The following is a 13,161-nucleotide window of genomic DNA, read 5'->3' as shown; positions in this document are numbered from 1 at the left end:
CCAACCTTGGGGCTTTTGTACATGGATCCAGAAACTCTGGATACCCAGCCACTGATGATTGTTGTAAGTCTGGTACATGAAAGTGTCCTGGAACCTTCACTTCTGGAATGCTACTAAAAAAGACCTGCCGAAACATTTTAAACTATAACCCTCTTGAACCTAATTTTTTTTTGTATTTTTTTAATTATTATTTTTTATTTTACATGTCGATCCCAGTTCCCTCTCCCTCCTTCCCGTCCTCCCTCCCTTTTACCCTGTCTCCCCCTTCACATGCACCCTGACCACCCTCCCCTCCCATCTCCCACCCCAATTCCATATGTATGGGAATGCCATCCAGGTGGGGTCATGTAGATCTGACAGGTCATCTGAAGTAGGGACTAGGACTTCTCTCCTGTCTCTAGGTTAAGGCAGTTATCCCTCCATGGGGGATGTGTTCGCAAGGTCCTTTTGTGCACCAGGGATACATCCTGGTTTCACTGTCTGAGTCAGTCCCATGCTTGTTTCCCAGCTATCAGTCTGGGGGCCCGTTAGCTCCTCCTTGTTCACGTAAGCTGTCTGTGTGTGTTTCTGCAACCTGATCTTGTCCTCTCCCTCTGCATCTGGGTTCTAGTTCAACTCAGTGTTTAGGTATGGGTGTTTGCTTCTGTTTCCAACAGGTACTAGATGAGGGCTCCATGATGGTGGATAAGTTAGTTGTTGATCTTACTATCCAGGAAGGGCATTTACGGGAGCCTTTCCATGGTTGCTCAAATCGTTAGTTGGCAGCAGTCTTGTAGGTCTCTAGGCCTTCCTTTAGTTGAACCTAAATTTTATGACATCAAAGGTAGACAGGCAGGAAACACTTGTATACAAATTGTGTATACAAGTCAAATACTAATAATAAATCATAAAGAATTTTACTTTAAAATGATTGTTTATATAAATATAATAGGACCCCAGACCTTAGTAGGCCCCTCTAACTTAGCATAACTGCCTCCATGATGGAAGTCTCATTCAGGCCATAAAACTCAGCATATAGACAACACCATCTGCCAAATGAAAACAGCACCTAATCCATCAAAGTCCATAGTTCTGGCAGTCTCTTACTGTACTAACCTTGCTTTTTGGCTTTTATAGCCCTGCATCTGGCTAACTCTTCTTGTTAGCTGGCATAGTTTTGGTGCTTAAAAATTCACCCTGACAAAGGTTTGGGATTTGGGGTCACAAACACTTCAACTCCTGACCAAGCAATTTTCCCTGGTGGATACTCCACAACATGTATGCCCATATATATGATATACTGTTTGTTAAAATGAAATAACAAGTCTGTAAGGAGTATTGTTTTTCCTTCTGCCACTGGTGTTGTCCAGCCACCGGGCCAGCCCCAATTAACACACCAAGACTCTGTATTTGATATAATGCTGTTTGCCCAGTTAACTTGTTTCTTATCGGCTAGCTCTGTCTTAATTATTAACCCATTTCTGTTAATCTATGTATTTCCACATGCTTTCATTTTATCGGGGAATGGGCTGGCGTTGTGCTCTACCTGGTCTCTCCATCTTGACTCCTTCTTACTCCTTCCTCTTTCCTCCTTGTCTCCTAGTCCCTCCTCTCTTGCTTTCCTATTGGCCAACAGTGCTTTATTCATTAACCAGTATGAGAAACATATTTACATAATGACATTTCCCATTACAAGTCTTCATAGTTACACACATATACTTATTTTTCTTTTTACCCAGAATTAAATTATAGCCTGATTTTATTTTTCAGGCTACAATAAATCAGTCAGTATTTTTCAAAGTTGAGCATTACTTTGATTTCATAATTTCCAATAATAAGGATGATACTTAAAAGAGTGATGTTCCTTGCCCTGGTGTCTCAATGGGTAACACAGAACTTCATTCTCTGACCAGTATTGTTTTTAAAGTAAGTGATGTGTTCAAATATCATTGGGGTCCCATTTCCTATTAGATGTAGAAACCTCTTCTTTGGAAGAGCCCCCACCATTTGTCTACTGAGAAACTAAGTTTGAAAACCAGTTCTCCTGAACCCCAGAGCACAGGGGGCGCTGCTCCCTTGAGAGTCCTCTCTGACACCCATGGTGAGGCACCCCAGTGTACTTTATGGATTGAGCAGTTCTGCTTGACGTTTTTTTTTTTTTTTTAAACCTTGTTGAGCCTTTGAGCCTTTTGGTAGTTTTAGTAATAAAAATTTAAATGTTAAGTAGTTTGGAAAGAACGACGCCCAAATTCCCAAATATTGTGTATAAATGTTTGTTTTCATTTAATTGGACTTTGTTATATAAAATTAAATAAAATAATAATAAAAAATTTAAATGTTAAATAAAAGGAATGCTGCTTCAAATAATAGGTAGTACAAAAAGATGAAGGTTTATGTAGGATTATATAAGAAGAAATTTGAAATTATACTCTAATATGATAGTTGATTTTATCATCTTATTTTTATTGATATCCCCTCGCCAACTCTAAACCATCTTAAAATGCATTCTCAGCCATCTTCAAGATGTTCTTAGACACAAGGAAACGCCTCAGCTCAGTACCAACTGGTTCGTTTCTCGAACGAGTCGGAAAACTAGCAGTTTGCTTCAAACTGTTTTTGTTTTTTGCTTGTTTCTGTTTGTTTGTTTTGTTTTGTTTTGTTTTGTTTGCTATACTACTTATGGCAGCTGTTGTTATTTCATGGGGTGGATCCATGCACAAGTTCGTGCCCACATTGCGCCCTTTGTGTGCCTAAACTAGAGCGTCACTCAGGGTTGTGAGTTGAAAGCCAATAGCAGCGCGGGAGAGAGGAACGTGTGCACACTTAGAGGGTCGTGCGCAGACTCGGGTAACAATTGCAGCCTCTGCAGAAGCCACTAGGGTGCGCCTTCTGAAGAGCTCAGGTCATGGCCCGCAAGTACTTCTACTTCGACTATGACTACTATGGGGTGAGCTTTTATGAGGAAGAAATAAAGACCGCCGAACCCGAAGAAAGGTTGTCCTACTCAGCAAACAGTGGCACCTTTGACCAAGGAGTCATAGACGCCCTGAATAAGCTATGCTGTGAGGGCCACCAGAGCTCTCTGGGCAACCACAGCTACGAGAGCTATGACATGAATAACAACCAAGACACCGAGAAAGGAGAGCTGGTGATGGCCAGGAACATGGCCAGAGCCAGTGACCAGCCATCATTCAGGATTCCTCGGAAACCATACAAATTCACGCCTGGACAGCTGTGGGAACTTCGGGCAGTTTTCGAAGAAACTCAGTACCCAGACGCTCTCAGACGGTATGTATCGGGTCTGTCATTCTAGAATTTGGGCTCCTTTCCCTCTCCCTTGGCCTCTCCTCACCCTTGTCAAAACTTTTTAATGTCTTTGAAATTCAGCATATAGAGTCCCTCATAACTTTGTTACTGAGGTACAAGCTCCTCAGCGAGCTTCCAGGGCGCGGAGCCTCCATGGGCGCCAAGCCTCGAATGGGCGCCAAGCCTCGAATGGGCGCCAAGCCTCGAATGGGCGCCAAGCCTCGAATGGGCGCCAAGGAAGCGCGCCCTCTGGCGAGTTCAGCACGTGAGCGCACTCTGAGGAAGAAACAGCACTGAACCTGAGGCCATGGCGGCTTTTTGCAAAGGAGTCACATGCTCCGCACATGAGCTGCGTTGTGGTGGCCACCCTGTAGGTGACCATGCCTCTTATTACTTTTGTTAAATCTGGGTCTGAATTGTGCAGGCAGGCCTTGAACTAGCTCTGTGTCCCAGTCGATCCTTGAATTTGTGATCCTCCTGCCTCAGCTTCTTCAGTAGCAGAGATCACTGGTTTGTGTCATAAGGATTGACTTTCTTGCCATCTCAGCCATGAAACCAAACTCTTCACCTGATTCTATGATAATGTTTTAGGGGGGTTGTTGTCTAGAGGTCCTGGGTGAAGGCTGTTTTCTCCATCTATTAAAGAATTTAAAGGCAGGAAAGATCCCAGGCACAGCAGGCAGCAACGGGAACAGACTTTTAAAAGTGAAGTAGAAAACACACACAGCAAGGCATGCAGAGAGTGATACCCCACAAAGTAGAAAGGGGAATCAGAAAACGAAATGTTTTTCATCTGGAGGGCTGGAATTTTTCAGCTGAAACTGAAACATGTTTGGGACAGGCCTTTAATATACCTGACCAGGTGGAACAATTAGCCAAAGGCAGGAGAAAAGCCCACTAGGCTTTTGGCTCAGGTAAGGAGGGTGAGGAAGAAGCAGGAAGTTTGCTGTCTTACTAGTTTGAGGTCTCTTTCCCTATCTGTCTGCAGGTTATGGATGTGTCTAGCTCTTAGTCCCTGAAGAGAATGACTCTTGAGTGACCAAGGTTGAAATTTCCATGCATTCTTGGTATAAATCAGGTCTCCAAGATGCTCCCTGAAAACATATAAATATATATAAATATATGAAAATATATAAATATAAATATAAAAACATGCAACTCAGTGGTAGATCCCTTGCCTAGTATATCTGTTCAATTCTCAATGCCATGAAAATATGTGTAATCTGCATGTGGCAAATTTAGATATTTATTTCTTCAAGAATAAGTTAATTATAGCTAGACCACACAGCACTAAAAACAGTCTTTAATTTTCAGACAATGTAAAAAATACACTGCCTTATACATTACATCCCTGCTACAGTATTCCCTCCCTCCACTCCTCTCTGTCCTTCCCACAGCCCTCCTCTCCCAGATTCCCAGATGCACTGCTCTTCCATCTCCATTCAAACCACTTCTAAATAATGCTTCTTCTAAGGTTTACTGAAGAGTCTACTTGGAGAGGTGTGAGGGGAGATAGCAATTTTTAAATTTTTCATTTAAAAATACTTTTCATACAATATATTTTAATCATATTCTTCCCCTTGGCAACTCCTCCCATATCATCCCTACACATTCATCTTCATGAATTTTCTTTCACCAAAAAAAAAAGAAAAAGAAAAAGAAAAAATAACAAACCCCAAACCCAAATCAAGGCAAACTTAAAAAACAGAAAACTAAACACAAAATAACAAAACAAAAGGTGTGTGCAGTGTGTGCATGCATGTACATGCAAGCGCATGCACACACACACACACACACACACACACACACACACACACACACACACACACACATGAAACAAAACAAAACAAAACAAAATAGGAACACGGGACTGCCCTAGAGTGTTGTGCTGATAATGGTTTGCCATACAGAAGCTTTTCAGTTATATGAAGTCCCACTTATTAACTTTTAGTCTTACTGCCTGTGCTATTGGTGTCCTGTTCAGAAAATCTATTCTGGTGCCAGTGCTCTCAAGGCTATTCCCCACTTTCTCTCCTATCAGGCTTCCTTACTGTATCTGGATTTATGTTGAGTACTTTGATCCACTTGTTCAGAATGATAGTTATGGATCTATTTGTCTTCTTCTACATAACGACATCTAGTTTGACCAGCACCATTTGTTGAAGAGGCTTTTATTTTTCCAGTGTGTATTACTGGCTCTTTTTTTTTTTTTTTTAATCAAAAATCAGGTGTCCATAGGTGTGAGGTCTGGGTGTTTAATTCAGTTCCATTGATCAACCTGTCTGTTTTTATGCCAACAACATGCTGTTTTTATTGCTGTAGCTCTGTAACACTATTTGTGATCAGGGATGGCAATACCTCCAGCCATTCTTTTATTATTCAGGATTGTTTGCTATCCTGAGAGGTTTTTTTTTTTAATTTTTAATTTTCCCATGAATTTGAAGATTTAAAAATTTTCTATGAAAAATTATGTTGGAATTTTGATGGGGATGGTGTTGAATCTGTAGATTTGTTTTTGGTAGTATGGTCATTTTCATGATATTAATTCTACCAATATATAAGCATGGGAGTTCTTTTCATTTTCTGGTGTCTTTAACTTCTTTCTTCAGTTGTCTTAACATTTTCATTATATAAGGCTATTGTTTGTTTGGTTAGAGTTTCCTAAAATATTTTATATTTTTGAGAATTTGTGGAAGTTACTATGTCCCCGATTTCTTTCATAATATGTGTGTCATTTGCATATAGCAAGACTATTGATTTTTGTGTGTTAATTTTTTATCCTACTACTTTGCCAAAAGTGCTTATCAGCTGTAGAAGTTTCTTGGTGGAATTTTTTTGAATTTTTTGAATAAAATCATATCACCTGCAAATAAAGAATACTTTGACTTCTTACTTTACAATTTGTATCCCCTTGACCTTTTTTTGTTGTCCTATTGCTCTAGCTAGAACTTCGAGTATTATATTGAGTAATATGGGGAGAATAGACAGCCTTGTCTTATTTCTGATTTGAGTGGAAATGCTTTCATTTTCTCTTCATTTAATTTGATGTCAGCTATTGGCTTGCTGTATATTGCCTTTATTATGTTGAGTCATGTTTCCTGTGTCCTTATTTTCTCCAGAACTTTTATCATGAAGAGATGATAGGTTTTATCAAAGACTATTTCTGTATCTAATGAAATCAAATTTGTTTTTTTAGTCTGTTTATGTGGTGGATTATGTTTATTGATTCATATATGTCTAACCATCCATGCATCTCTCGGATGAAGTGAATTTGATCATAGTAGATAATCTGTTTTGTTATGTTCTTGGATTTAGTTTGCAAAAATTTTATTGAGAATCTTTGTATTTATGTTCATAAAGGATATTGGCCTGTGATTTTCTATTTTAGCTAGTTCTTTGTGTGGTTTTGCTATTAAGATAATAGTAGCTTCATAAATATAATTAGGAAATGTTTTAAGTTTCTATTTGCAGGATAATTTGAGGAGGATTGGTGCTAGTTATCCTTTGAAAGCTGGTAGAATTCTGTACTGAATCCATCTGGCCCTGGAATTTTTTTGGTGGGGAGATTTTTTTTTTATTCATTAGTAATGTTGTTTTATGTTTTATTATTAATAAATTTTATTTAAATTAGAAGCAATCTTATTTTACGTATCAATCCCAGTTCCATCTCTCATCCTGCCATGCCCTCCACCAAACCCCCATCCCATCCCCCATGCACTCCCCAGGGAGGGTGAGGCCTTCCATGAGGGATCATCAAAATCTGTCAAGTCATTTGGGGTATGGCCTAGGCTTTCCTCCATGTCTCTAGTTTAAGGGAGTATCCCTCCATGGGAACTGGGTTCCTAAAATCCGTTCCTGCACTAGGGATATATCCTGATTCCACTGTCAGAGGCTCCATAGACTGCCCAGTCCTTCTAACTACCACCCACATTCAGGGGGCCTGGTTTGGTCCTATGTTGGTTTCCCAGCTATCAGACATAGGTCCATGAATTCCCACTTGCTCAGGTCAGCTGTTTCTGTGGGTTTTCCCAGAATGATTTTGACCCCTTAGTTTGTCACTCCTCTCTCTCTGAAACTGGATTCCAAGATATCAACTCAGTGTTTAGCTGTGGGTGGCTGCTTCTGCTTCCATCAGCTACTAGATGAAGGCTCTAGGATGCCATTTAAGGTAGTCATCATTCTCATTATAGGGGAAGGGCATTTAAGGTAGCCTCTCCACTATTGCTTAGATTCCTAGTCGGGGTCATCCTCGTGGATCTCTGGGCATTTCCCTAGTGACAGGTGTCTCTTTAAACCTATAATGACTCCCTCTATTATGGTATCTCTTCTCTTGTTCTCCTCTATTCATCTCTACATTCAATCGGGAGATTTTTTAAAATTTATTTATTTTTCTTATTTTACATTTCAATCCCAGTGCCCTCTCCCTCCCTAAATGTCTACAATGGTAATTTTTCTCTTAATTTTTTTTTTATTCTGTAATGGCTTCATAGTATTCTTTCCCATCTCTTCTGATTAGTTTTGTTTTGAAGTCTGTTTTGTCAGATATTAAAATAGCTACACCTGCTTGCATCTTGGTTCTATTTGCTTGAAATACCATTTCCCATCCTTTTACCCTAAGGTGGCATCTGTCCTTGGTGGTGAGCTGTGCTTCTTGAATGCAGCAGAAAGTTGGATTCCATTTTCTTATCAGTCTGTTAGTCTGTGTTTTTGGAGGGAAAAAGCGTCAACCATTAATATAGTTAGTTATTAATGATTGGTGTTCATTGACTTGTAATTTTGTTGTGCTGTACAGTTTTCTCTTCTTTTGATTAACTATTCTGGGATTATTTCTGTGTCTTTTGGGGTGTAGTTAACATTCTCTTCAGCCTGGAGTTTCTTTCTAGTGTCTTCTGTCGAGCTGGAATGGCAGATTTCCTGGGTTTTTATGCCTGGATTTTTATTTTTAATATGTAACACTTTCTTTGACTGAAATATCCATTTCTTCTACATGAAATTCTAGCCAGGCGGTGGTGTCACTCGCCTTTAATTCCAGCACTTGGGAGGCAGAGGCTGGTGAATCGCTGTGGGTTTGAGAGGAGCCTGGTCTACAAAGCTACACAGAGAAACCCTCTCTTGAAAAACCAAAAAAAAAAAAATGAAAAAAAATCTGAAGTTCTATCTTCCATGTCTTTTAATCTATTGAGGCTTACATAAGAGATTTTTGTTTGGCATCCTGAGTTTTTCATCCCCTTTTTATTCATTTTGGGTTTTCTTTGGTGAATCTGTTTCTTCATTAAATTCTACATTAATAACTGGTGTTTTGAAGTCCTTATCTTGTGCTCCAGATAAATTGCTTTTCTTAGAGCCTAAGACAAAGGCGCATAAGTCAGTGGGGAGTCACAAAGCAATGGAACTGGACTAGACGGAAAGGATGAAAGGGGCAGTGGGAAAGAAGTAGAAGAATTCTGGCTCTGCACCAGAAGGCTGAGTCTATGGGATTGTGGTGGGCTGGGAGGAGGGCCTCCTGCAGGCAGGCTGCAACGGAACTAAGAATAAGTATGGAGAGCAAGAGATTGCATTTTTAAATATAAAAGCAGTATACTAATTTTAGTTCATTCCCTGCCTAGTATGGAATATTAAATATTAGTCTTTTTTCTTCCTCCACAGAAAAGAGCTGGCGGAGCTCATGAATGTGGATGAACAGAAAGTGAAGGTCAGTCAGCCTGCGTATTTAGTTTACCAGAGTGCTCATCCCTCACCTGCCTCAGGACGTGGTGACCTTGTCCTAGACATGTGCAATTGCTGTGTTTGTTCCGTGTGTGTCTTCTGCTGGGAAGTAAGATTTGAACTATGGGACCTTGGCAAATGGAAAATGGAAAAGGGAAACTTTAGCTAGTGTTTCTACCCCATGACTGCCAATCACATATATTCCTAAAGCAAAAGGAAAACAAAATAAGTAGCATCTTTAATTCTCTCCCCCCTCCCTCTCTCACATAATATATAACATGTGTGTAGAACATATATTTTGCACACACATATGTGTCACAAGGAATCAAATGTTAGTTGAGGATCAAATACACACACACACACACACACACACACACATATATATATATATATATATATATATATATATATACATAAAACATCTGATTCCTCGTGACACACAAGAGTCTTTCACCGGGGTCTTCTGTTGGACATCATTTTGAAACTCGGGGTGACTTGGAAATGATCATGTGGTTGCAGAGAGTAACTGGGTCGGAAGAGATCACATATGCTCTCGGTAAAAGAATGAATTTGAATGAAAAACTGTGAGGGAAATGGAATAATTGAGCCATAAAATACACTTTCATAAACTAAACCCTTTTTATATTAGGTGAGACAAATGTAGAATGAGAACAGAAAGTCCTAGAGGGTGAATTTCTTCACCTCTTGTAGGAAGTTTGGAAGAGATGGTCCAGACAGTAGCAGTTTTAAATTTAAGTTTCTGGAATTATTACAACTTGTGTCCAGGAAAAACATTGTGCCACATTCCCACTAGTGTGGAGGAGTCGATTCTTGACTACAATGGGAGTTCATGACCACCTTGGGATGCATGAGACCATGTCTAAGGACATTTTTTAAAAGAAAGGCTATAAGCCTATGCACAGAGAGCTTGGCACACGGCTCTAATTGGGTAATGTTGTGCAGAATAAAGGGTGTGGTATTGTGTGTTACATGACTTTTTCTTCACTTTTCTGGTGGTGGCATGCAAAACAGGAATTAAAAAAAAACTGTAGGCAGCTGGATAGTGGTGGTACATGCCTCTAATCCCAGCACTTGAGAGGCAGAGGCAGGTGGGTCTCTGTGAGTTCGAGGCCAACTGGACTATAGTACACATTCTAGGACAGCCAGAGATATTACACAGAGAAACCCTGTCTTGAAAATCCAAAAAGAAAAACAAAGTACGCAAGTCCATGACCATGTATAACTACTAGCTGCAGCCATGCAAAACATGTGAGCATTTTAAAACTTCATTGTGTGTGCAAAAGATCCTTGGAGTCAAATGATACTCCCTGATGTGTTTTCCCACCAGAACAGCAACTGCTATAAATATGTTCATCTAATCCCCCTCTCCCTATGATTTCAGGATTGGTTTAATAATAAGAGGGCTAAACTTAGGAAGAACCAGAAGTTAATAATGACAAACAAGCACCCTGCTTCTACCAAGGAGACTCCCGACATGAAGACTTTGGTGGAGTCCAAGAATGTCATCATTCTCCAGGAGCAAGTCGGGGATGGGCTCTTCTGGTGTCACCAGATCTTTGACACCTGTGCTGGCCAGAACATCCCTGTCTCTCTCCCCTTACATTAGCAATAAAGCACAGAATTATCCATGTACTCCTTGTGTGTGCCCTCCACAGAAAAGAATATGTTTCATTCCACTTTCTAGAGAGGGCAGCTCAGAGCAGGTGAGGGGAGCTGGAACACAGTGGTTACACCCTTCCTGGCAGAGCAAGGGAAGGCTCAGTAGCATCCATGGGCTTTACATGCTACCCTTGCTTCACATTCTGCTGCAGCCTCCTAGGGAGGCTGTAGGGAGTTTTCTGGGTCCTATGTAGCAGTGTCCCAGCCTCTTGATTGCCCACGTGGTGTCTGTGAAGAGGGTTGTGGGTGCAGGGGCTGTCAGCAGAATCGGGAGGCCATGAACATGAGTGCTGGGCACTGGCAGCAACAGTTGTTGTGTGTGTCTAAGAGGCAAATGTTCAGCACAAAACAACATATATGTCTAGAGCACAATAAGGAACCGGAAACTCAGGGGTGGGCAGGGCTAGCTGATGGTTACTACCTTTACCCACCGCTGTGGCAGGGAGGCTGTAAGGAACATGCACACATACAGTTTCTCCACATTTTTATTTTGCTATTCCCTGCCCCCACTTCATCAAATTCTCATTTCACCATTTTTCAGAGAGAACTGTTCAGAAGTGGAATCATCTTGTCAAAACATTAGATATTGTTTGAAGACCTCCCTAGTGTTCATAGGCCATGACTGGTTGATATGCATGGGAGGCCTGCTCTTTTCTGAAGGGGAAGGAGGGCGGGGTGGTTGGGAAGGGATTGGGAAGAGAGGAGGCAAGAGGAGAAAAATGTGGTCAGGCTGGGAAAAAAATACTTAAAATTGAAAAAGAAAATAGAGGAAGAATTCCCTAGTGTGGCCAAGGAGATTACACAGTGGGTAAAGGGACAGGATAGCATTCCTGAAGGCCTGATTTCAATCCCTGGGCCCCACATGATGGGAGGAAAGAACAGACTCTCACAAATTGTCCTCTGACATCCACATGTTCAGGTGTTATGCCATGCTCACACACATACTTACAAATTAAAATTCAAATAAGAAACTGCAATTCAGAAGGAATCTGATAATTGACTATATCATGTATGTGAAGCCAATTTGTGGTGACCCCCCCACCATGAAATTATTTCATTGCTACCTTATAACTCTAATTCTGATACTATGAATGGTTATGTAAATATCTGTGTTTTCTGGTGGTCTTAGTATACCTATATGAAAGGGTTGTTCAGCTCCCACTGTTGTACACCCTTCTAGCATCTCTATCTCTATTCACGTTCCTGTGGTCCAACATGACAGTACTGAGAAGAGCCATAAAAGACAGGTGTAGGCAGACTGTTCTGTCTCTCCTGCCAACTCCCAATCATCACACAGAGACTTTTTATTATCAAAGTTTGGCCGATAGCTTAGGCTTGTTTCTAACTACCTCTATAACTTAAATTCACCCATTTCTTTTAATCTATGTTCTTTTACATGGCTAGCTTACCTTTACTTTGTAATGTCCATACTGCTTCCTATGCATCTGGCTGGTGCTTCTCTGAATCTTTACCCTTTTTCCCAGCATTCGATATGCCTAAAAATCCTGCCTAGCTATTGGCCATTTAACTGTTTAATAAACCAATCAGTGTGACCAATATTCACAGTGTAAAGGAATATTCCAGAATAGGCAGGTGTAATTGTAAAGAAGAAGTCCTTAAGTTTCCTCGTATATAGTAATAGAGAACAGGGGCATGTATACGGCTATGGACTTTTGAGGGGAGGGGATCAAGGTAAAGATATTATTAATCGTCCCTTGAGCAGATGTCCTGAATTTCATGTTGTGGCTTACACATTTTTTTAAATGATAATGGGGACTGGGGGAGATGACTCGGTGGTTAAGGGCACTTATTGCTCTTGCAAAGGACACAGGTTTTTTTTTTCTTTCCCACCACCCACATGGTGATTTACAACCATACATAACTGCAGTTCTAGTCCAGTCCTAAGGGACTTGACACCATCTTCTGATCTCCACAGACAACAGGCATGCACCGGGTACACATACCTACATGCAGGCAAAACACTCATGCACATGAAATAAAAACAAATCTTTAAAAAAGATGCCGATTTTGAAACAAGTGTAAAAAAAGATGGCCAATTGTGAATGGCCATGGCTTACTCCATGTTGATAAAGGGAATCAGAGATTCAGAAAAACTGAAATGTTGGCATCGATTTGTCCTATAACACAGACTTCTTCATACTGGGAAGGCCCTGGGCATTGTTCTTCAGGAATTATTACAGAAAACAGACTTGTGAACCAGCATGACTGAAGAGCTCTGTCATTGCTGCTCTCTATATGTCACAACTGAATAAATCAAATGCAATGAGTCTGCTCGGATCCAAGAGTAACATGGGCCCCGTGGCAGCACTGAATGTTCATAGGCTGGTAAGTGATCAACAGAGGCAGGCAGAGTAGTGATTGTAATAAACAGATGCATGTAGACCTATTGTGTTAACACGTACATCTGGTATTTCCAGAAGTGAAAACACACAGAAAGCTCACAAATTATCCTCAGTCTGTACAAGTAGC

The 13,161-nt window shown here is 40.6% G+C and overlaps 1 protein-coding gene across 1 annotated transcript; it reads left to right on the top strand.

The window, feature by feature from the left end:
* The first annotated feature begins 2,872 nt into the window (after positions 1-2,872).
* LOC127217446 (paired mesoderm homeobox protein 1) lies at positions 2,873-10,618 on the top strand. The gene is made up of 3 exons (XM_051178449.1): positions 2,873-3,267; positions 8,932-8,977; positions 10,394-10,618. Exons 1-3 carry the CDS (start codon positions 2,885-2,887, stop codon positions 10,616-10,618), a joined length of 654 nt encoding a protein of 217 aa, XP_051034406.1. The 5' UTR covers positions 2,873-2,884.
* Positions 10,619-13,161: the final 2,543 nt, after the last annotated feature.

The sequence above is a fragment of the Phodopus roborovskii genome, unplaced genomic scaffold (genome assembly GCF_943737965.1).
Source record: "Phodopus roborovskii unplaced genomic scaffold, PHOROB, whole genome shotgun sequence".
Taxonomy (NCBI): Eukaryota; Metazoa; Chordata; class Mammalia; order Rodentia; family Cricetidae; genus Phodopus; species Phodopus roborovskii.
The sequence above is the reverse complement of the archived record's forward strand: the minus strand, read 5'-3'. Positions and strand labels throughout refer to the sequence as shown.

Excerpts from the sequence above, each read along its gene's own strand:
- LOC127217446 (XM_051178449.1), top strand. The coding sequence starts at position 2,885 with ATGGCCCGCAAGTACTTCTACTTCGACTATGACTACTATGGGGTGAGC. Across the intron at positions 3,268-8,931 it reads TACCCAGACGCTCTCAGACG|AAAAGAGCTGGCGGAGCTCA; the intron begins GTATGTATCGGG and ends CTTCCTCCACAG. Across the intron at positions 8,978-10,393 it reads TGGATGAACAGAAAGTGAAG|GATTGGTTTAATAATAAGAG; the intron begins GTCAGTCAGCCT and ends CTATGATTTCAG.